The sequence below is a fragment of the Orcinus orca genome, chromosome 17 (assembly GCF_937001465.1).
Source record: "Orcinus orca chromosome 17, mOrcOrc1.1, whole genome shotgun sequence".
NCBI classification, from domain to species: domain Eukaryota; kingdom Metazoa; phylum Chordata; class Mammalia; order Artiodactyla; family Delphinidae; genus Orcinus; species Orcinus orca.
Window position 1 is genome coordinate 62,823,607 of NC_064575.1, and position 24,232 is coordinate 62,847,838.

The 24,232-nt window shown below is 34.2% G+C and overlaps 1 protein-coding gene across 1 annotated transcript in view; it reads right to left on the reverse strand.

Annotated features, from left to right (window-relative positions):
* Positions 1-24,232, reverse strand: part of CSMD3 (CUB and Sushi multiple domains 3) — a 1,064,314-nt gene that overhangs the window by 547,414 nt on the left and 492,668 nt on the right. The window contains exon 12 of the mRNA XM_004265377.3: positions 10,618-10,721. Coding sequence (XP_004265425.1) covers positions 10,618-10,721 — 104 coding nt within the window. The remainder of the gene's footprint in view (positions 1-10,617; positions 10,722-24,232) is intronic.

The window sequence follows — 24,232 nt, forward strand, 5'->3', positions numbered from 1 at the left end:
GCTCATGGGGTCGGTTGGTATTTAGATTTTCATTATTAACAGGGGAAGGTACAAGAGCAAATTTGAGAAGTTGTAAGTCCCTGGTTGTAAGAGCGTTTGCTCAAGGCAAATATCACATATAGCAGTCTTGTACCAAGGTGGCATTTTGAAAGAGTAAACTGTTGAAAAATTTTATAAAATAATATATCTTCAACAAAGTAGCTCTTTAAAACATATGCACCAATGAGCTGAGAGCAATAATAATATATGAACATAAAAAACAGCTACCTTTTCTATAAATCTAGTACGAATATTATTTATTAAATATTAAAATAAAGAAAATATTTATTTAAAATATAGTAACACAAAGTAGAGTTTGCATGTGTGTGTGCATGTGTATTTAAAATAAAAAGAAGAAATATAGATGAATGAGACAGGATAGAAAGCCCAGAGATAAACCCATGCACATATGGTCACCTTATTTTTGATAAAGGAGGCAAGAATATACAATGGAGAAAAGACAGTCTCTTCAATAAGTGGTGCTGGGAAAACTGGACAGCTACATGTAAAAGAAGGAAATTAGAACACTCCCTAACACCATACACAAAAATAAATTCAAAATGGATTAAAGACCTAAATGTAAGGCCAGACACTATAAACTCTTAGAGGAAAACATAGGCAGAACACTATATGACATAAATCACAGCAAGATCCTTTTTGACACACCTCCTAGAGAAATGTGAATAAAACCAAAAATAAAAAAATGGGACCTAATGAAACTTAAAAGCTTTTGCATACCAAAGGAAACCATAAATAAGATGAAAAGACAACCCTCAAAATGGGAGAAAATATTTGCAAATGAAGGAACTGACAAAGGAATAATCTCCAAAATTTACAAGCAGCTTATGCGGCTCAATACCAAAAAAACAAACAACCCAATCCAAACATGGGCAGAGACCGAAATAGACATTTCTCCAAAGAAGATATACAGATTGCCAACAAATACATGAAAGAATGCTCAACATCACTAATTATTAGAGAAATGAAAATCAAAACTACAATGAGGTATCACCTCACACCAGTCAGAATGGCCATCGTCAAAAAAATCTACAAACCATACATGCTGGAGAGGATGTGGAGAAAAGGGAACCCTCTTGCACTGTTGGTGGGAATGTAAATTGATACAGCCACTATGGAGAACTGTATAGAGGTTCCTCAAAAAAACTATGAATAGAACTACCATACGACCCAGCAATCCCACTATTGGTCATATACCCTGACAAAACCATAATTCAAAGAGTCATGTACCACAATGTTCACTGCATCTATTTACAATAGCCAGGACATGGAAGCAACCTAAGTGTCCATCAACAGATGAATGGATAAAGAAGATGTGTCATATATATACAGTGGAATATTATTCAGCCATTAAAAAGAAATGAAATTGAATTATTTGTAGTGAGGTGGATAGACCTAGAGCCTGTCACACAGAGTGAAGTTAGAAAGAGAAAAACAAATACTGTATGCTAACACATATATATGGAATCTAAAAAAAAAAAAAAATGTTCTGAAGAACCTAGGGGCAGGACAGGAATAAAGATGCAGACGTAGAGAATGGACTTGAGGACACGGGGAGGGGGAAGGGTAAGCTGGGACGAAGTCAGAGAGTGGCATGGATTTATATATACTACAAATGTAAAATAGATAGCTAGTGGGAAGCAGCCTCATCGCACAGGGAGATCAGCTTGCACAGCACAGGGAGATCAGCTCAGTGTTTTGTAACCACCTAGAGGGGTGGGATAGGGAGGGTGGGAGGGAGATGCAAGAGGAAGGAGATATGGGGATATATGTATATGTATAGCTGATACACTTCATTATAAAGCAGAAACTAACACACAATTGTAAAGCAATTATATGCCAATAAAGGTGTTAAAAAATAAATAATTAAAATAAAATAAAAAGAAGAGTTCCCAGGGAACAGTGTTGTTAGCCCATACTAACATATATCTGAGAATGAGATTTTACATTATAAAATTTTTCAGGACAAATCAGAATTTGATAGTCATAGGATAGAACCATGTTTGGATATCTAAGACAACATTTTTTTTCACCTTCTGTAACACGTTTGTTCAAATAAAATGTTATCCAATATCAATGTATACTCATAAAATTTCCAGGAGCATCTTGAAAAGAAGAGTTTTCTTTCTATTTTTTATTTTACAAGGGTTCACTTAATTATTCTTTATAGTGTTACTGTGACTCCCTTAATGGAACAGCAAAGTGTGTGAGAGAAAATGTAGGAAAAGGAAAGAGAATCACATTTCTCATAGAATGCATTTTTAACTATTTCAGTTTGATGCCATACAGATGAGAAGGGTGGACAAGTAATCAACAACTCCTCCCTTCTTTATGCAACGAAATGAGGGTTGGAAGTGTATTCAATGCCTGTAATTGTACTATCATCACTGTTAGTTCTCTCAAATTTATTACATCCATTTTTACCATCAGGCGAATTTATATATAAGTGTGAAAATAGCACATGTAAAACAATCTGTGAGAAAAAACTTCTTTTAACAGTCTTTAAAAGATATTAACATGATTGTTCAAATCCATTATCTGAATTATTATCAACTGGTCAAGTTTATATTCTGATCTCTATTGACACTTGTCACTATACCACCATGAAGCTGCCATGAATGAAAAATCCTACCTCAAACTGGAGGAAAAAAAAAAATGCCCTTCAAGTAAGTCCAGTGGAGAGAAAATTAACGAGCATGAGAGTGAGAAAGAAAAGGCCACAAATAAGCAATACAGTACGAGACAGCAAATGGCTGAAGCAATAAATCTTTGAATTGTGAATTTAAGTTTGCAGCTTAAATTCACATAATTTTAGGAATTTTCATCTGATAAAATTATATGGAGTACTTAGTACTGCACACGATGTCCAATTACAGTGTATTCTCTGTTACTTAATAAATTTATTGCTTATAACTGTGTCATGAGTATTTCTTCAGAACCAAAATTTCAAGGTAAAGAGATATGGCACACTGAGATTATTTATAAGTTACTGAATTGCAAAACTGAAATACTTTGTACTTAAGGGGAAGAAATTATAAGAATTATTTTTTAAAGCTTTTCATAATTCATTTTTGGAGGACTATTTTAGCTGTTGAACATGTTATGACCATATGGATACATTTTTTTATTGAAGAGAATATGACAATTGATTTTAACTTTTAGAATCTAAATATTGAAGGAAAATTGGAAGCGAAAACACCATTTACTTCCAATGCTTAATTCAATCCTATGACCTAAATAGAATAGGCTGGGATGTTCCTTATCTGGTTAAATATTTTAAAAAATGAGGTATCCTGTGTTTATTAAACTAATCAGAACTTATAAACTTAAATATATAGGCTGAATTCATCCTCCTTTAAAATACTTTCAAATATGAGATTACACGGCTCTCTGTTAAATGAACATATTTTCTGTGTTTTACTATGTTTCTGACTTTCAGCTATTTAATATTTTAAAATAAATTTATTGAAAAGATAGTTTTAGTGCCGAAAGTTAGTCTCTGGCACATGGATCACACTTAAGAGAAAAGCAAAAAGGAACATGTAGATGAGTAAACAGTTTGCCAAATAAAATGCCTAAATGGAGACTAATTTTACCCATTAGAAGAACGTTATTTAAAATAAATTCCCTTCAACTGTTTTTTTGGGTTTTTTTTTTTTTATACGTTCTTGACCATTAACCATGCCATATGCAATACTGTTTTTAAACTTGGGCAAGAGAGGTCCCTTCCCTGATCCCTTCGTCTGACCATTCTGTAGCCCACCTCTTGCCCAGGGATGTGCCTGCTCACTTCACCTATGAGATCCTAGACTAATTTCCAGCCCACAATGTGGTAAGAACTGAAATTGGGAGTAAATCTTTCAAACTTCTAGAGTAACTTGAAAGAGTAATTCTGTCTGGTGAATTTCATAATAAAAAAACTTGGAATGTATTTATATGTGCTTTTATTTCATTTTCCTAGAAATTTTTTTTTTCACTTTGTATAAGTATCATTTCAAGACGAATTAAAAATAAAAACAAATCTTCTATTTTATAGTTTGTTTAAAAACTACTGTTCCACAACTCATTGGTACCTGGTACCCTGGAATTTCCTGCTACCTGAACCTTCATAGGCCTCTTTTCCAGGTCCACATTCTCAGGGTCAGAACACATGACCCATATGTGCACTCTTAGACCCAGTGGGCAGTGTTTGCAGGGAGGTGTGGCAGCTTGAATGTGTAGGCTGGGAAGTCTACATGTATTGTGAAGGATGGAGCTGAGTTTGGGAATAGAGGGTGGCCAGGTGCAGGCTGGGGCTGGGACCACTTTCCTACACCTTCATGTCCCAACAAGAAAATCACACAAGTCCCAGAATTCTAAATTTAAACTTGTCCTTCTAGGTTGTTATGAAAGTGTATTTGTCAAGGTAGGAGGATGGAACATATTGTATTTAACAATATGTAGCTTAATTTATAACTTTTAATATTTAGACATTTGATATGTGAGATTCTGTCTTTATTCTTACTCTGAGCCTTGCAAATGTCCAGATGAGTGGGCCTGCTGTTGAGAAAGCTAAACTTATTAAAAAATATGTCTCAGGTACACTCAAATTTATATCAGCTTCTTTGGTAGATACAAATCCAGTGGGTTCTCTTATCACAGACTCTTAGAGTTCAGAGGAAACTTTGACCTAACTTCAAGTTTGTAAAATCTCTGTTAGCTAGTCAGACAGCTTTTATTCGAACACCTCTAGGAGGTAGGTGCTACCTAGTTCTGTTGTAGTCACACTTACTCAAGGAAAAGAAAGTTATATTTTCAGAAATGTGTAATTGTGTTCTGAGGAAGAAAAGCAGGTTTAAGAAACACATTTCTGGTTACAGACAGACAAATATAAAAAAAATCACAGATTTTTCAAAATTAATACAACTTCTCAGAGTGAAGGAATTATAACAAGTAATGAAATAGAACTACTGTGTAAACTAGGGACAATATGATGACAGGAATGTGAGAAAAGGAAAATGTAATGTTTTTTTCTTCATTTATTCTACCAGCAGCAGAAGCTTAGTCTGTAAAATACAGCTATTTCCACTTGACTATTCATTCAGGTCATAAGACCTCTTTTCATTAACGTATTTGCTCTTTATCTGGTCTTATGTTGCCTACCTAACTTTGGGATCATCCTCAAAAAAAAAAAAAAAATCAATTGTGAACCTATTTCTTTCATTTAATTATCCAATACTTCTCATGTCATCTGCTACTTGATCCAATTCATACAACACAGGATTATAAAAATCACTTAAAAAATTTATTCACCCTGTCTCCCAAAATAAAAGGAAATAGAGACATTATCTGCACTTGATAAGAATTTTAAAAAGCACAGAAAATACACTAATAAAAATTTTACTAGATCTTTTTGAAGCAACTGAGGTCAAAATTCTTAAAAGAAGGTGTGCAGAAACTGAAGGACTGTGGCATGTTTACAAAGAGGTTCTTGTGATTAGCGAAGAGTTCATTTTTAAGAAAGTGTATGGCTATATTTAAAATATAAAGGGGTTTTCCTCTTAGTACTTAAAATTATATAGTAAATATCATTGCCTTAATTCTTCTTACTTTGAGTTTTGCAAAAACATAATATATATGATTATGATGTCTGCATATAAAATGTGTGTGTGTGTGTGTGTTTGGGTGTGTGTGCGTGTGTGTGTGTGTGTGTGCGCGTGCGCACTCATGCGCTCATCTCATAGTCTTCTGGTTATTTAAACATAATGTATTAACTTTCTTACTCTCTCTTAGCCCTCCCACACTCTCACTAAGGGACCAATTTAGATCCAATGATTGAACAGTCTAAAAAGTAATGGTCACAGAATAAAGCTTTAATTTTTATTTCCACTGGAGGTGAAGTACTCAATGTGAACTTTGAATATGATAGTATAGGGAAATCCATTTGGAAACTTGGTATTCTTTTGAAAATAATAATTAATAACCATTCTGTGTTATTAATACAATAATTTATTCTATGAAGAAAATATCAACAGGTATATCAGAATTCATTATTGTCTACATAATTTTTTAACATTAGAATAGATTAAATTATATGGTTCAAACATAATATTATTTTTTTCTTTTAGCATGTGGGACTGTACAGATTACTGTTTAATCCCAATAAATGTACTCTTTTATGCTTACCATTTCTAATGGTTGGGTATTTAAGATAATAATTTTGATATTTTCCTTCTGTGTCTTATTAGATTACTGTAAATTTGTATGTCTATAACCTTTCTGCTTGTAGTTTTGTGATATTAATTATCCCATAGATTCTTTAAGGCAGTGGCTAAAGGAGTATATAGCATCCCTGATCTGGGATATTAGCTGTACAAGATGACATCTATTATTTCATTAGATTCTGAAATGCTAAGTTTTATTTAGTGGTAGATATAGTAAAAAAGATGTTTAAGAAATATTCTTCAGTCAACTGACTAGCTATCCTGCCTTTCCCTGTCCATGCTTTGAAGAATCTAAACCTGAAATCTAGTCCTCTATCTTAAGCAGAATAAAGGAAAATATGTTCCATCACATACATGTTTTACAGTCTCATTTTTGAAGTACATATAATGTGATCTATCAAATAAACATGTAGAAAGATAGGTCTCAGAATGTGTGAGGATAACTTACAAAATTTGCTATATTATCATTAATGCCCAAGAAACTTCAACTTTTCTAAAGTGTCAGATAAAGGAACAAATATATGTATTATTTGGGAAATAATAAATAATAAATTTAAGGAATAAACCAAATTTTGTGTTGTATCATGTGTCACATGCCTATAGGCCCAGGCAGGCAATGCAAGGGTTCTTAGATGCTCAAGTGAAAAACGAGACAAGGTTGAAGGGCCATGAGAACCTATGGACTCTCTAAAGAGGGCAGTTGCCATGTGATAATCCAGTCCTAGTGTTGCCAGTCTGTCGAAAGAAACAATAAATTCAGATTTTTTATATGTAATTTTCAATTATTTAAAACACTGTATAGTTGACCCTTGAAGAACATGGGTTTGAACTGTACAGGTCCACTTATACATGGATTTTTTTTTCCAGTAAATACTACAGTACTACACAATCCATGGTTGGTTGAACCCATGTATGTGGAACTATGGATATGGAGGGCTGACTATGGGATTTGGGCATGTGCAGATTGTGATATATGTGACAGTTCCTGGAAACAATACCCCGTGGATACCAAGGGATGACTGCACTTCCCAAACAACAACCGAAAAACATACTTACTGATCATATTAGTTCTGTGGCTGTCAATTTCTAATACAATATTACAGTATAATGAAATCCAAACTATCAGGTACAAAACCACAAAGAAATCTAGGAGGAACTATATATAATTTCTGAAAGATATTAGTCTAGCGTGGTGAAATGTCTACCAGGTACATCATCCTGATAAAAATGCTGAGTATTTTTAGGGGGTTGGAGTTACAAATAATTTGAACAACATAAACAAATATACAGAACATGTAAAGCAATGGCTCTTTGTCCATCATTATCTTAGGAAGCACAAAGTGAAATTGTAGTAGGCTCAGAGATAAACAACAAAATTGTGGTTGATCAATGATATCCATGTAGTAGGTGGAGGAGAGAAGTTGAAGTTGAGGTCAAGAATGCATAAAGATAAGTAAGAAGAGAAGGGATTTTATTTTTCCTGAAAAGATAACAACTAAGATGGAATAGTATTGGGTCTACAATGTACACATAAGGTAAATCTTTGGTGTTATTACAGGATTCTGCAATAACAGTACTATGAGAACTTCTTGTAAAATTAAAAAGAAAAGGAAAGGAAAGAGGAGGAGAGGTTTGGAGGCCAGCAGGGATTACAAGTGCAGCCCCTCAGGACTGTATATATTTGCAAACTTTAAAAGCTTCTGCCTGAGGGTCTGGCATCCAATCAGCCTGAAACTAGGTGATCACTGAATTCCTTTCTTTGGAACACTGACAAGTCTTGGCACATGCTGAACAGCAGGGGGAAATCAGGAATAAATAAGGCAGTATATACAACCAAAAAGATTTAAGAGACAACAAAGATCTAGGGCAGGGTTGAATGAGAAGGATCATCACCTACACAAAGTCACTACTTCAAGACTGATAGAGGTAGCAGTTTGGCCTAATATATAGAAACAGACACAGAGAATTAGGCAAAATGAGGTGACAAAATATGCTCCAAACAAAAGAAAAAACAAAACATCAGGAAAAAAAAACCTTAATGATATGAAGATAAGTAATTTATCTGGTAAAGAATTCAAAATGATGGTCATAAAAGTGCTCACTGAACTCAGGAGAAGAATGGATGAACACAGTGAGAACTTCAACAAAGAGTTAAAAAAATATAAGAAAGAATCAATCACAGCTAAAGAATGAAATAACATGAGTAACATAAATTAAATGAAAAATACACTAAAGGGAATCAATAGCAGATAAGATGATACAGAAGAAGGATTAGCAATCTGGGAGACAGGGTAATGGAAATCACCCAATCAGAACAAAAAGGGGAAAAAAATTAAATATGGATAGCTTAAGGACAACATCAAGCACAAGAATATTTGCTTTATAGGGATCCCAGAAGTAGAAGAGAGAATGGGGAACAAATGTATTTGAAGAATGACTGGCTGAAAACTTCCCTATCCTAGAAAGGAAACAGACATCCAGATCCAGGAAGCACAGAGAGTCCCAAACAAGATGACTCCAAAGAGACCTACAAAGAGACTCATTATAGGTAAAATGTCAAAAATTAAAGAGAGAGTACTAAAAGCAGTAAGAGGAAACCAACTAGTTAATATAATGGAAGCAATTTTTTCAGCAGAAACTTTGCAGACCAGAATGGAGCAGCATGATATATTCAAAGTGCTGAAACAAAATAAAACAAACAAACAAACAAAAATTTACAACCAAGAATATTGTATCCAGCAAGGTTATCATTCAGAATTGAAAGTGAGATAAAGAGTTTCCCAGACAAGCAAAATCTAAAGGATTTCACCACCACTAAACTGGCCCTGCAAGAAATGTTAAAGGGACTTCTATAAGTTGAAATGAAATCGCACTATAATAAGAAAACACATGAAACTAAAATTCTCACTGGAAAAGGCAAATATATAGTAATGGTAGTGGATCAATCACTTATAAAACCTGTGTGAAGGTTAAATGATGAAAGTTAAAAAAAAAACCTATACAATAATTAGAGAAGACACAAAATAAAAAGATGTAAAACATGATGTAAAAGACATAAAATGTGGAATCAGGGAATAAAAATGTAGTATTTGTAGAATGCATTTGAACTTAAGTGACTATTAACATAAAATAAACTTTTCCATATATAAATAGTTATATATGAACCTTATGGTAACCACAAACCAAAAGCCTATAATAGATACAGAGAAAATAAAGACAAAAAAATCCAAACATGATACTAAAGAAAATCATTAAACAATCATCAAACAAACAAAAAAACCCAAGACCCATCTATATGCTGCTTATAAGAGACTCACTTCAGATCTAAACACACACAGACCAAAATTGAAGGAATGAAAAAAAATGTTTCATGCAAACAAAAATAAAAAGAAAGCTGGGGTAGCAGTACTTACATAAGATAAAATATACTTTAAAATAAAGACTGTAACAAAAGACAAAGAGCATCACATAATGTTAAAGGGATCAATCCAACAAGAGGATATAGCATCTGTAAATATCTATGCACCCAACGTAGGACCACCTAAATATATAAAGCAAACATTAATAGACATAATGGGAGGGGTCCAGAAATCTACATTTTAAAAAGTGCACCAGGTAATTGTGATGCAAAAGACCCCATTTTTGAGAAACACCTCACTGATAAAGCCTGTATTGCAAACCAACAGTTATGAAAGGAATACTGAGAGAAAGCATATCATAACCTTTTGAGGTTCATCACAGAAAAAAAATATATACATGCCCTGGACATTTCTTCTTGCCACTACCAGAGGTAGATTATTGGAATGGATAGCCAAGGATTTGGCGGAAAGTTCCTAACATTTCCCTTTTCTCAATTTATGTTCATTCTTTTTGTTCACATTAAAAACCTTTTCAGTATATTAGCTCAACTCTGAGAGCTGTTCATTGCTAACTACTTCATGTCAAACCACTGATAAACTCTCAACTACAGATCTTGATGACCAGGTCTTTATTATTGTCTCTGGGATCAATTTCATGATTGTTTTTTCCAGTCTATTCTAAAACTCTGTGAGGGCAAAGGTATTTTCCAAAATAAGGCCAATCAGCCACTCTGCAATTTCACCCTAGGCCTCTTTTGCCAATGAGTTCCTTTCTGGAAATGGATTCTTAAGTAACTGTGTTTGGATCAAGTACCTTAAGCACCACTGAAGAAAGACTAATAAATATACTATTTGCAGGTTGATGATCATAACTAAGGTAGTATGCTTCTTCTGTTGGTGATAGTAGGAAGAATCAATGAAAGAAAAAAAAGTAAAATTTCATACAATTTTATAAAGACCTAATAGGCTAAGTCAAGAAAGAAACATTGAGAACTTACACTTGGAGCACTGTCCTTGGGTCTCCAACTTCGCTCCCGTCACCAATTGTCAAGGTGTCATAGCCAATTTCCAGATCGAATTCTTCAAAATTTATCTGGATAACCTAGCAATAAACAGAAACAAACATCTCAAGTATATTTCATTATATAATAAAAGCAAACAAAAATGCACTGTGGACATACTATGTATCTATAGATCTATAATTATCTGTATAAGAATTTCAAACTATGGCAGGAGATCATGTGAGACTATTCCTATCAATCATTATAACATAATTTTTATTTACTCTATTGTATCTTCTGTAATAATTTTTCAGTGAAATGGCATGGCTTCTGTTTATAGGACACTCTTATTTGAGGAATCTGAATGCAAATCTAATTTAAGAAGGCTTTATGAAAATGTATAGGTACCTGAAGAGTGGTTACATTTGCATATATTTTTATAAGCTAGCACAGAAAAACACAGAGTATACTACTTCTATGAAATAGTAAAGCTTAAAAAATGTTAGAGCTAAATTTGAATCTAGATCACTAAATTTAAAGGCATCAGGTTTATTTTTGTGTATCCTTTGGTAACAGAATCCCTCATATATATTATATTTTGCTGGCAAAACTAGGAGCACAATTCTTTGGGAGACACATTATACCATAACAAAAAATTAATATTAATTCTTACCAAAATATACTCATGCATTCATTTATTGTTTATATATCTATGTAAAAATTCATATTTAATTAAATTGCAATTCTTAAATTAGAAACCCAATATTAAAGAATAATAAATCAAGAATCCATATAAGAAGAAATTACATAAATATCATCCTATATATAATCATGGCTTGAGCAAAAAATAATTTATAATAAAGTATTATTCAACATGAGTTAAAGAAAATGAATGGCTGAGATTACCAATAGTACTAGAGAATAAATGAAAAAAAGCTTTAAAATTTTTTAAATTATTATTTAAAAACTAATTTTTATAATTGTTACTTTGGTATCATAAAAAGAAATTCTTAAGAAAATGAGGGATTTCATACCCTGACTCTTTTTAGCTTCGTAACAAAAAAACAAATTTTTGATTATGTCTATTTCTTGATTTTTAAATCATTTTTTACTAGCATTAATTAAAGCCACTGTTTTGGTCAGGTTTAAATGCAGAATATATAAAAACACTGAATTTTACATGGCTACAATTTAAAAGTAAATGTTTCCCTGTTCTACACTGAGTTAAATGTAAGTATTCTCAATTAATAATTGCCTGTTAATAGAGATTAAGTTGTTCCCATTTTTTTGCTATCAAAAGCAACATGGTTACAACCAATCTTAAATATTTTCTGGCTCAAATGTACAAGTACTAGCTTATATATGTACTTATGAGTGCAATTTCTGGATAATAACAAAGCAAAAATTATATTTCATAATATTGTGCCATATGATTTGGAAATTATTTTACCAATTTAAATGCCTACAACTTGTGTGCATTAGGTTTCATTATTTCTACCAATCTAGAGGGTGTAAAAAATGACTTTTCTTTTGCATTTTCTTCATTAGTAATTAAGTTCTTTTTTCATATGTTTGTCATTTATGTTCTTTTTCAGGCTTTCTGTTTTTTTCTTCTTGACTCAAAGTTATTTTAATTTTCATAGAAACATGTCAATGCTGAAAAAGTTTTCAAATTTATTGTCATATAATTATTTGCTTTCTTTTAGCCTATGTTGTCTGTACTCTTGTCCTATTTCTATTTCTAACATTATATGTCTTCTCTATTTTTGTTTACTATTTTTTATTGTGCTAACTATAATATATATTAAAAAATCAATATTAGCTATTTTTAAGTGTACAATTCAGTGGCATTAATTATCAATATATTCACAATGCTATGCAACCATCACCGTCTTTTTCCAAAAGTTTTCCAAACCAAAACCTTGTTACCATTAAGCCATAACAATAACTCCCCATTTTCCTCTTTCCCCCATCTCCTGGTAACTTCCAACATACTTTCTGTCTCTACAAATTTTCATATTCTAGATATTTTATGTAAGTGGAAAAACACAATATTTCCCTTTTTGTGTCTGATTTACTTCACTAAGAAAAGTCTTTGAGGTTCATCTACATTATAGCATGTATCAGAACTTCATTCCTTTTTATGGCTGAATAATAGTCCATTGTATGTATACACCTAATTTGGTGTAACCATTACTCTGTTGATGGACACTTAGGGTGTTTCTATCTTTTATCTATGGTGAATATTGCTATTATGATGGTGTAAAAGTACTTATTTGAATCCCTGTTTTCAGAGTGAAATTACTGGGTCATATATTTAACATTTTGAAGAACTGCCAAGCTGCTTTCCAGAGCTTCTGAACATTTTAAATTTCCACCGGCCATTCATAAGGGTTCCAATTTCTCCATATCCTCACCACATGTTATTTTCTGTTTTGTTTTTATCATACCCATTCTGGCAGGTGTAAAGTGGTATCTTACTGTGGATATAATTGCGTCTCTCTAATTAATGATATTGAGCATTTTTTCATGTACTTATTAACCATTTGTGTATCTTCTTTGGTAACTGTCTATTCAAGTCATTTACCCCTTTTTATTTATTTCTCTTTTACCCCTTTTAAAATTAAGTCATTTGTTTTATTGTTGTTGAGTTTAACAGCTCTTTACATATTCTAGATATTAATCCCCTATCAGATATATTAGTTGCAAATATTTTCTCCCATTATGTGAATTGTCTTTCTGCTCTTGTGATAGTGTTCTTTGACACCACAAAGTTTTAATGTAATGAAGTTCAGTTTACCTATTTTTTATTTTGTTCCCTGCGCTTTTGGTGTCATATTTAAGAAACCATTGCAAAATCCCATATCATACAATTTTTTTCTATGTTTTCTTCTATGAATTTTATAGTTTAAGCGCTTAAATTTAGGTTTTTGATCCATTTTGATTTAACTGTTGTATACAGTGCAAGTAAAGATCAAATTTCATTCTTCTGCATGTGGCTATCCAATTTTACAAGCACCATTTATTGAAACAACTATAGGCAAACCTTGCCTTATTGTACTTTGCTTTATTGTGATTGGCAGATATTGTATTTTGTACAAATTGAAGTTTTGTGGCAAAACTGTGGTCAAGCAAGTATATCAGCACCATTTTTTAAACAGCATTTGCATACTTTGTGGCTGTGTCATGTTTTGATACTTCTCACAATATTTCAAACTTTTTCATTACTATTACATTTATTATGGTGATCTGTGCTCAGTGACTTTTGATGTTTCTTTGTAATGGTTTTGGGGAGCCACAATCCACACCCACATAAGACTGCACACTTAAATGATAAATGTTGTGTGTGTTCTAAGTGCTCCACTGACAGGCTGTTCCCCCATCTTTCTCTATCTCTTTGGGCATCCCTATTACCTAAGACACAATAATATTGAAATTAGGGCAACTAATGACCCTACAGTGGCTTCTAAGTGTTCAAGTGTAAAGAGGAGTCCCACCTCCCACACTTTAAATCAAAAGCTAGAAATGATTAAGCTTAGTGAGAAATGCATGCATTTCGAAAGTCGAGACAGGCCGAAAGGTAGGCGTGCTGCATCAGTTGCAAGTTGTAAATGCAAAGAAACTGTTCTTGAAGGAAATTAAAAGTGCTACTCTAGTGAACATATGAATGATAAGAAAGTGAAATAGCCTTACTGCTGATATGGAGGAAGTTTTAGTGGTCTAGAAGGAAGTTCAAACAAGTCACAACGTTCTCTTAAGTAAAAGCCTAATTTAGAGTAAGGCCCTAACTCTCCTCAAATCTATGAAGGCTCAGAGAGGTAAGTAAGCTGCAAAGAAAAGTCTGAAGCTAGCAGAGATTGGTTCATGAGGTTTAAGGAAAAAAAGCCATCTCCATAACATAAAAGTACAAGGTGAACAGCAGAAGCTGCAGCAAGTTACCCAGATCTTGGTAAGAAAATTAATGAATGTGGCTACACTAATCAACAGATTTTCAGTGTAGACAAAACAGCCTATATTGGAAGAAGACACCATCTAGGACTTTCACAGCTACAGAGAAGTCAATGCCTGACTTCAAATCTTCAAAAGACAGGCTGACTCTCTTGTTAAGGGTATATGTAGCTGACTTGAAGCCAATGCTGATTTACTGTTCTGAAAACCTTAGGAATCTTAAGAATTATGCTAAATCTACTCTGCCTGTGCTCTATAAATGGAACAATAAAGCCTGGAAATAGCACATCTGTTTACAACAGTTTATGGAATATTTTCAGCCCACTTTTGAGACCTACTGCTCAGGAAAGAAAAAGATTCCTTTAAAAATATGATTGTTTATTGACAATGCACCTGGTCACTCAAGAGCCCTGATGAACCTGTAAAACAAGATTAATGTTGTCATGTCTGCTAAACAACATCCATTCTGCAGCCCATGGATCAAGGAGTAATTCTGACTTTCAAGTCTTATTATTTAATTAACACATTCTGTAAGACTGTATCTGCCATAGATGGTGGTTCCTCTGATGGATCTGGGCAAAGTAAATTAAAACCTTTCTGTAAAGGATTCACCATTCTAGATGCCATTAAGAACATTTGGGATTCACAGGAAGAGCAAAATATCAACATTAATAGAAGTTTGGAAGAAGTTGATTCCAACCCTCATGGAGGACTTTGAGGGGTTCAAAACTTCAGTGGAGGAAGTCACCGCAGCTGTGGTGAAAATAGCAAGAGAATTATAATTAGAAGTGGAGCCTGAAGATGGGACTGAATTGCTGCAATTTCATGGTAAAACTTTTAACAGATGAGAGTTGCTTCTTGTGGATGAGCAAAGAATGTGATGGAATCTCCTCTTGGTGAAGATGTTGTGAAGATTGTTGAAATGACAGCAAAGGATTTAGAATATTATATAAACTTACTTGATAAAGCAGTAGTAGCATTTGAGAGAACTGACTCCTATTTTGAAAGTTCAACTGTGGATAAAATGCTATCAAAGCACAGTGCCTGCTACAGAGAAATCACTGGTGAAAGGGAAGAGTTAATCAATGTGGCAAACTTCATTAATGTTTTATTTTAAGAAATTGCTACAGGGACTCCCCTGGTGGTGCAGTGGTTAGGAATCTGCCTGCCAATGCAGGGGACACGGCTTCGATCCCTGGTCTGGGAGGACCCCACATGCTGCGGAGCAACTAAGCCCGTGCGCCACAACTACTGAGCCTACCCTCTGGAGCCCATGAGCCAGAGCTGCTGAGCCTGTGTGCTACAGCTACTGAAGCCCACACACCTGGAGCCTGTGCTCCCCAACAGGAGAGGCCACCACAATGAGAAGCCTGCACACCGCAGTGAAGAGTAGTCCCCGCTTGCCAGAACTACAGAAAGCCCGTGTGCAGCAACGAAGACCCAATGCAACCAAAACTAAATAAATAAAATTGATTCTTTAAGAAAAAAAAAAAAAAGAAATTGCTACAGCCACCCCAACCATCAACACCACCACCCTGATCATTCATCAGCCATCAATATCAAGGAAAGACTCCACCAGCTAAATGATTATGACTCACTGCAGGCTCAGATTATGGTTAGCATTTTTAAAATAGTTTTAATAGTTTTTAGTGTACAGATCTTTTACCTCCTTGGTTAAATTTATTCCTTAGTATTTTATTAGTTTTTAAAAAATTTATTGAAGTACAGTTGATTTACAGTGTAGTGTTAATTTCTTCTGTACAGCAAAGTGACTCAGTTATACATATTCTTTTTCATATTCTGTTCCATTATGGTTTATCACAGGATATTGAATATAGTTCCCTGTGCTATACAGTAGGACTTTGTTTATCCATCCTATATATACTAGTTTCCATCTGTTAATCTCAAACTCCCAATCCTTCCCTCCCCTACCTCCCATAAAGTATTTTTTAATTAAGATCTGTACACTGTTTTTTTAGGCACAATGTTGTTGCACACTTAATAGACTACAGTATACTGTAAACATAACTATTATACATACTACAAAAGAATTGTGAGACTTGCTTTATTGTGGTATTCGTTTTATTGTGGTGGTCTAGAACTGAACACACAATTATCTCCAAGGTATGCCTGTATTCTTTCACCATTGAATGTTTTTGGCACCTTTGTCAAAAATTAATTGCTCACAGACGGGTGGGTTTAGTTCTGTGCTCTCTTAGCTTTTGTTTATCTGGGAATATCTTGATTTATCTTTCATCCTTGAAGGAGAGTTTTGACAGATAGATATAGAATTCTTGGTTGACAGTTTTGTTTTCAATGCTTAAAGATATTGTCTCACTTGCTTCTCAGTTTCTTTTTCGAAATCAGCTGTTAATATTTTTTAGGATTTGTTGTACTTAAAGAGTCACTTTTCACCTGCTGCTTTCAAGATTCTCTTTGTTTTTACCTTTCAACCATTTGACTATAATATGTTTAGGTATGGATCACTTTAAGCTTATCTTACATGGATCACTTTAAGCTTATCTTACATAGAGTTTGTTGAGCTTCCTGGATGGGTAGATTCATGTCTCTCTCAAATTTGTGATCTTTCTGGTCATTATTCCTTCAAATATTCTTTCTGTACCATTATTTCTATCTTCTCCTCCTGAGAGTCATAAAGTACATTTGTTGGTCCGTTTGCTCATATTCCACAGGTCCCTAGGCTCCTTTCACTTTTTTCACCTTTTTTCTTTTCTTTTTCTGTTCTTCAGACTGAATAATTTCAATTGTCCTATCTTCAAGCTTACTAATTCTTTCTTCTGCTGATCAAACCTGCTCTCAAAACCTCTAGGTTTTTAAAATTTCAGTTATTATGGTTTAAAGCTCCAGAATTTCTATTTGGTTTCTTTTTTATAATTTCTATCTCTTTATCGATATTCTCATTTTATTCATATATCATTTTCATCATTCCCTTTAATTTTGTCCATGCTGCTTGAGCATAATTAATACAGTTGTTTTAAAACTTTGTCTAATAAGTTCAATGACTCAATGTCTTCAGGGATATTTTCTGTCAATTTATTTTGTTCCTTTCAATGGCCATATTCTCCTGTTTCTTTGCATACTTTGTGATCTCACTGTTGTTTCTGGAAACTATCCATTTGAATATTATAACATGGTAATTCTGGAAATCAGAGTCTCTTCCTTCCCCAGGGTTTGCTGTTCTTGATTTTTGAAGACTTGTGTCCATCCAATGTTTTAACTGGAATTTCTTTAAATTCAAGGAGATTAAAAAAATATCCATTTCAGCATGCTTGGGCTGCTATAACAAAATACCATAAACTGGGTGGCGTATAAACAATAGAAATTTATTTATCACAGTTCTCGAGGCTGGGAAGTCCAAGATCAAGGCGCGGTTGATTCAGTGTACAGTGAGAGAGTTTCCTGGTTCACAGAAGGCCATCTTTTTGTTGTAACCTAACACCAGCAGAAGGGTCTAGGGAGCCCTTTGGGGTCTCTCTTATAAGAACGCTAATCCTACTCATGAGGTCTCCACCCTCAGGACCTCCCAAAGGCCCCACCTCCTAATACCATCACACTGAGCATTCGGATTATGAATTCTGAAGGGACAGAAGCATTCAGATCATAGTAAGACCTCTCCCAGTCTTTGAGGACTGGCTCAGTGATAGGATATTCTTTAATACCTAGCCAGACCATTTATAATTTTGTCTTAGCCTTCACTTGCTGCTTGCATTAAGCCTATAGATCAGATAGTGGTGAAAGCTTAGGGTTTTCTCTGGTCTCCCTCAGCATGTGTCTTGCCATGGGCATGCATGTGACTTTCTAAATTCCACCATATACTGGAGGGCTTTTGCATGTCTTAATTTCCTGAAGAAACTGTTTCTTATTTCTAGTAACTCACTCATGGTGGCTTGTTTTCCTATGTGTTTAGTTATATTTAACAATAAACCCATTTTTATTAGGGCTTCAGCTGTGAGAATCTTGAAGATCTTAAACTGGGTATAATTTCATTCATTTTCTGCTAACTGGATCCAAGGGTTACTACCAAGCTGGTGGCAGTTTAATATCTTGTGAGGCTTTTAGCTAAATACTAAAGTTTCAAGTTCAGCTTCTTCACCTATAGATCCAAAGAGACTGGGCCTCAGTCTTAGTCTCCTAATTCCAGAGACTTATTGCCATTTGCCACAAGGAAAACCAAGCTTTCTTTACATTTCATCTCCAAGCTTTCTTTACATTTCATCTCCTACTTTCATTTCAGTTCATTCTTCTTTTAATTATATACACATAATTGTACTTGTGTTTGTATGGTATGCATGCATAGTCTTATAGATTTTCTTTATTGTGAACCAACAATGCACTGAAAAATGTGTTTCTTGTATTTCAGTGGGAGGGCCTTTCAGAGTACTTCATCTGTCATCCTTTCAAAAGATTAATGACATGATCCACTTTACCCCAAGCCATTTCACAATAGAGCCATGAGTGCATTGCATTTAAAATTAGGGAACGTCACTTATTAAATGGCTTTAAAAGTCTAATAGGCTAGTAGATACAAACTAAGAATGTAATAAGTGACTGGTTGATTGCTATTTCTATGCCAAACCCTTGATAGTCATTATTGTTTAGTCATGTCTCAAAAAATTTGGATACCCATTTTATGATAGATTTTATTTTGCCTGAATTGTAACTGAGGTTCATGCATGTATATATGCAACAATGAGAACTCGACTTCATTTTAAACTATGTGATGAATTAATTACTAACTAAATCCATACATTTTCAGATAAGCACTTAACCACTGAGCTGTCACTGAAATTTTAGACACTTATAATTCTTGAACAGTTTCAATGACACAATCACTGAGAAGCTAAAATAGTCTGACTGAATTTGTAGAACACATTCATTTTAATTTGATTCTTATATGCTTAGTTTAAACGTCATTACTGGACTAGTTCTTCTTTTTTCTTCTTTTTTTTTTTTTGCAGTACGCGGGCCTCTCACTGTTGTGGCCTCTCCCGCTGCGGAGCACAGGCTCCGGACGCGCAGGCTCAGCGGCCATGGCTCACGGGCCCAGCCACTCCACGGCATGTGGGATCTTCCCAGACCGGGGCACGAACCCGTGTCTCCTGCATCGGCAGACAGATTCTGAACCACCGCGCCACCAGGAGAGCGCTGGACTGGTTCTTTAGAAGTAAAATTTATGCATAAAAAGAATAAAAACTACTTTTGGCCTCAGCTGGAGACATTAACATAAGTAAAGCATTACAGTAAAATTCAAAAATGGTACATTGAGATATTTCCAAAAATAAAAAAAATAAAAACAGTAGAATGTATAAAAGTAATTTGTAAAAACAAAACCAAAACAACAAAACATTTTTTTCACACAAAAATGTAATAAGTAACATCAGGAGTGTGATGTGAAATTTTCTTTTTCTGGATTCTCCTGTAACATGGAGGAGAAAATATCCACTTTCCATCCCTTTATCTTTGTATAATATGAAAATGAAATGAAAAGGTAATTAAAAAAATCAGTACTCATCAGTGTAATATAACTACTTTCTCTACATATATAGTTGGCAGTAGGGCTGAAACATTTAGTAGGAAAATAGGAAGAATATAAAGCATATTAGAAGAGAAAGGAACGTCATACATTTTGCCTTTCGTATTTGTTCCTAATCATTTGTGGGTGGGAAAAAGACCTGCATTTAGGTCATAGGACTGTTGAAGCAAAAGCTGTGATAATAAAATATGCCCCTAAATATAAAATAATTGTCTTGATTTTTTAACCAAATAAGCCATACTCTTGGCTTCCACTTGTAAAGTGCTGATTCCAAATTACTGTATGATGTTGCTAATTGAGGGCTATGTTAAAAAATTTAAGCTACTAATGTAATCAATTAACAGTAATCTCATGCATATTAACATTGGCTTTCCAGAAGTGAGAAATCTGTAAATAATATTAAATATTAAATGGTTAGTAGATCCATTTCCCATAAGGCTTAAGACATGGGTTTTCACAAGGTATTTTGATAGAACTGGTATAGAACCTATGTTTCATAATTGTCATTCTCTCCATCATTCACAGAGGGTTTAAAACCATGACTTCTCCATCATTGTTTTATGAAGTCATGTGGAATCCCCATTTATACACTTTGTATCTTTTACCCATGAAATTTGTTTAAATTGGCAAACATTTATATTGTGTGAGTCCTGGGCTCAGTGCCACATATGCACTGCTTCATTTTAACCCTAAAACTATAGGTAGCGTCCATTTATATATTAGTTTGGCCACTCAGAAGCTAAATATCCTCGTGTCTGAAAAATTAGGAGGCTTGGTAGGAAGCATAGTATACTTCCCAGCATGGTTAGATGTTATCTTCCTCATCATTAACTGCAACCAGAGTGTAGGCATGAAACCTAAGCTCCCCGAACCATGGATTCTGGCAGAGGGTGGCAAAAGCAGCAGAAACATCCAGTTTTAGAAGCAACAGTAGTTGTAATATGTAATGGCACTGATGTCCTAGGGCAGCATTATCCAACAGAAAAAAATCTTCCCACAAGTCAGAACCAGAAGCCATATCCGACTATGACAAAGTAAAGTTCTAGTGAGGTAAAATGGGTTCCGCTACATTCCAGGCTGATCAAGGAACTCATCCCCCTTCCATCGAAGGTAGTCTTCACCAGTCTTCTTAACCAGCAGGATATGATATTGATCTATGAACCAATGACTGACCTCTGAAGTTTCAACTATGACAGATATCACATGTATTTGGGATGTGATGATAACTGTCTATTGGCTATAGGCCTCTAGATAATGAGGAACTAAATCTGGATATAATGGAGAAGCCAGCACAATACTTGGAGATACTAGAGTTGTACGTAACTGGCTAAGATTTTTGGTTTTCTCTATTAATGAAGACAGCATTTTTTCATGTAAACATTTTTCAAAGTGAGTGTAGGGAAAGAACTATGCATCTGGATGAACATTGGATAACAAAACGGGTGGATTGTGGCAGAAACTATTGATTACTTATCCAACAGCCATCTTACTTGTTCACTCTGGACTTTTCCGAACAGGACATTGATTTTGCTCAGTTATGTATCTTTCTGTGTACATTCTTATGCTTTAGGGACTGCTGATCCCATACCAAGTTCCATGGAATGGCTCCTAATGAGTCTATGCCAATATTAGCAGTTCCATTTCATTTGTCACGGATAAGATTAGATCTTACTATGTCACTTAATTCTGGTCAGTCAGTGGAAGGTGAGGAGCAATCTTCTGGGCGTGGGGTGCTTTTGGGAAAATATTTCTTCATGCTCAAATGAACACAAAGAATCAGTCTGCTTTGGAGGTGACTGGATCTGGATGTACTGACTAGAGCTACTGCAACCATCTTGCAATATGTAGTTTAAGGACAAAGCTAACACATGGAGATGCCCAGAGCCAAGAGATGGATGTTTCTACTGTATGTCTGAGACTTGCGTACCTCTGGATAGTATGCTGTGCTAAATAATGCATTTTCTTATTATTTAAACCATATCTTTCCCATACTTAAACTGAAAACATTCTAGTGGATACATCAGTAGATTCAATTCTAAGTTTTACAAAATGCTTTGCCCAGTAATTTGTCTGTGTTTATTTGGCTAAAAGTGATGGGACTAAATTCAATCTCAGACTCCCCTGATGTGACAATCCAAGTGCTCAAACTTCACACTATTCTGCATTTGCATAGTAAACGTCTGCAACTTAGGAAATACCTTCTGTCTGCCAAATACCTGATATATAATAGCATAACTTCTAAGTAAGTTCTTTGATGTTGCACATATGCCTCATGTTTTAAATAGTTATGGCAAGGGAAGATAATTTCTGAAATCTGACAAGTAGCAAACATTGTGTCAATTCCTTGGGGGAAAAATACAGAAAGCATGGATTGGTATAAGCGATTTTATCTTCCATGATAAAGTCTGTATTTTTTTGCCTCAAAATAAATCTGGAAGCTGATGAAATTTCTTAGTATTTCTCCAGTCACAATTCTCTGTATTGGCCAATTTGCACCAATATAACTAGTATTGGAATTAAATGAAGCTTTGATGATATTTAACTAAACAAATTAATGATGCTTTAATATTAATACCAAGCTAATCACATTAGTGAGACAAGATAATATAAGGGTACAGGCAAAGATATGGTTTAAGTCTCTCTGTCATGGAACGTTACATTATTTTGGGGAAGTCTCATAACTATAAAAGAGTGTTTATAATTCATAATTCCTAAGGTTGAAGTAGGTATTACATTAGTTTGTAAAACAGAACATACTGTGCTTGATATACAGTAGGCCTTCAATAAATGGCAGTTATTATTAGCTAATCATAAAATAAATGTTGACATCTGTTCACAATGGATCTTGAGGATGAAGTTCTATTTCTGGCAACCCCACTGTGATTTAAGGAGGAGAGTTTCTTCCCCAAAATCTATGCTGCTAGAAATTTATCTTTTCTGGAAGAAAATAATATTTTCTCTATTAAGCTCATTTCAGAATGACTATAATTCACTCTGTTATTAACAAGTATATTTCTTACCAGTGAGGAAATCCAGAATGCATAAATACAAAATATACAAAGTATAAGCTTTGCATACAAAGCTTAAGGTATGTAATGCTATATTACACAATCAATTTGACATATAATTAAAGAGCTTCCTTATTCATACATGTCTCAGACCTTAGCGATCACAGTCCAATTTGGAGACAAGACATAAACAAGATAAATACAATACCCTGTGTTAAGTGCTTTGGGATATGGACACACAGGGTTAACATGGGCAGAGATAAGAGCTGCCCAATCCAATTAAAGAGTAAAATGGAAAGATTTCCCCCAAGAGAAAATCCCCAGGCAGTGCAAAGGAAGGTAAATATGGGAACTGGGGAAGAACACTGTAGAAGAGAGCATAAAAAATGGCACAGTAGAAAGAAATATTCTTTTTGTTTCTGTAATATCAACTGTGAAACAGGAAGTGATTAAAAGGAAGGCTAAAAATGGAGGTAGGAGCTGTATCATGTTAAGGACTTTGAACTTTATCTTATAAATGAGTAGCAGCAAATAATGAGTTTTGAGAGGTGTGCTGACAGGGTTTTATTTGCTTTTCATATGCTCACTTTGGCAGCAGGAACAATCTGTATTTGAAGTGGAGTAGGGCAGTTAGAGAGATCGAGGGACTAAACTTGAGCTGTAAAAGTAGGGATGGAGAAGAGTGGACTCAATCTAGATTTTTTACCCCTCCCCCGCCAAAAAAAATGATTGTAGTCCTTTTTCCCTTTTTCTCTTTTCATACATATAGAAGCACTAGTCAAAAGCTCACTCAAAAATCGATGCCTCATAGGACTATTTTATCAAATTTTATTGGGTATAGTCTAATTCAGACAAAGCAGAATATTCAACCCGTTTGTCCAAAATATCATGTATTTCAGAATAATCCTAAAATTTTACTGTTTTGTGATATGTATTGTGTATGATATGTATTACATGTGTACATGGAAAATTAGTGTTCAATAACTGTTTAATTAGTAATCATCCTAATTTGCCTATTTTTATAAAAAGGTAAATTTACATGAAATTTGTGAAACAAATACTGTAAGATAAAAAAGGTTTAAATATAACACATATAAACCCA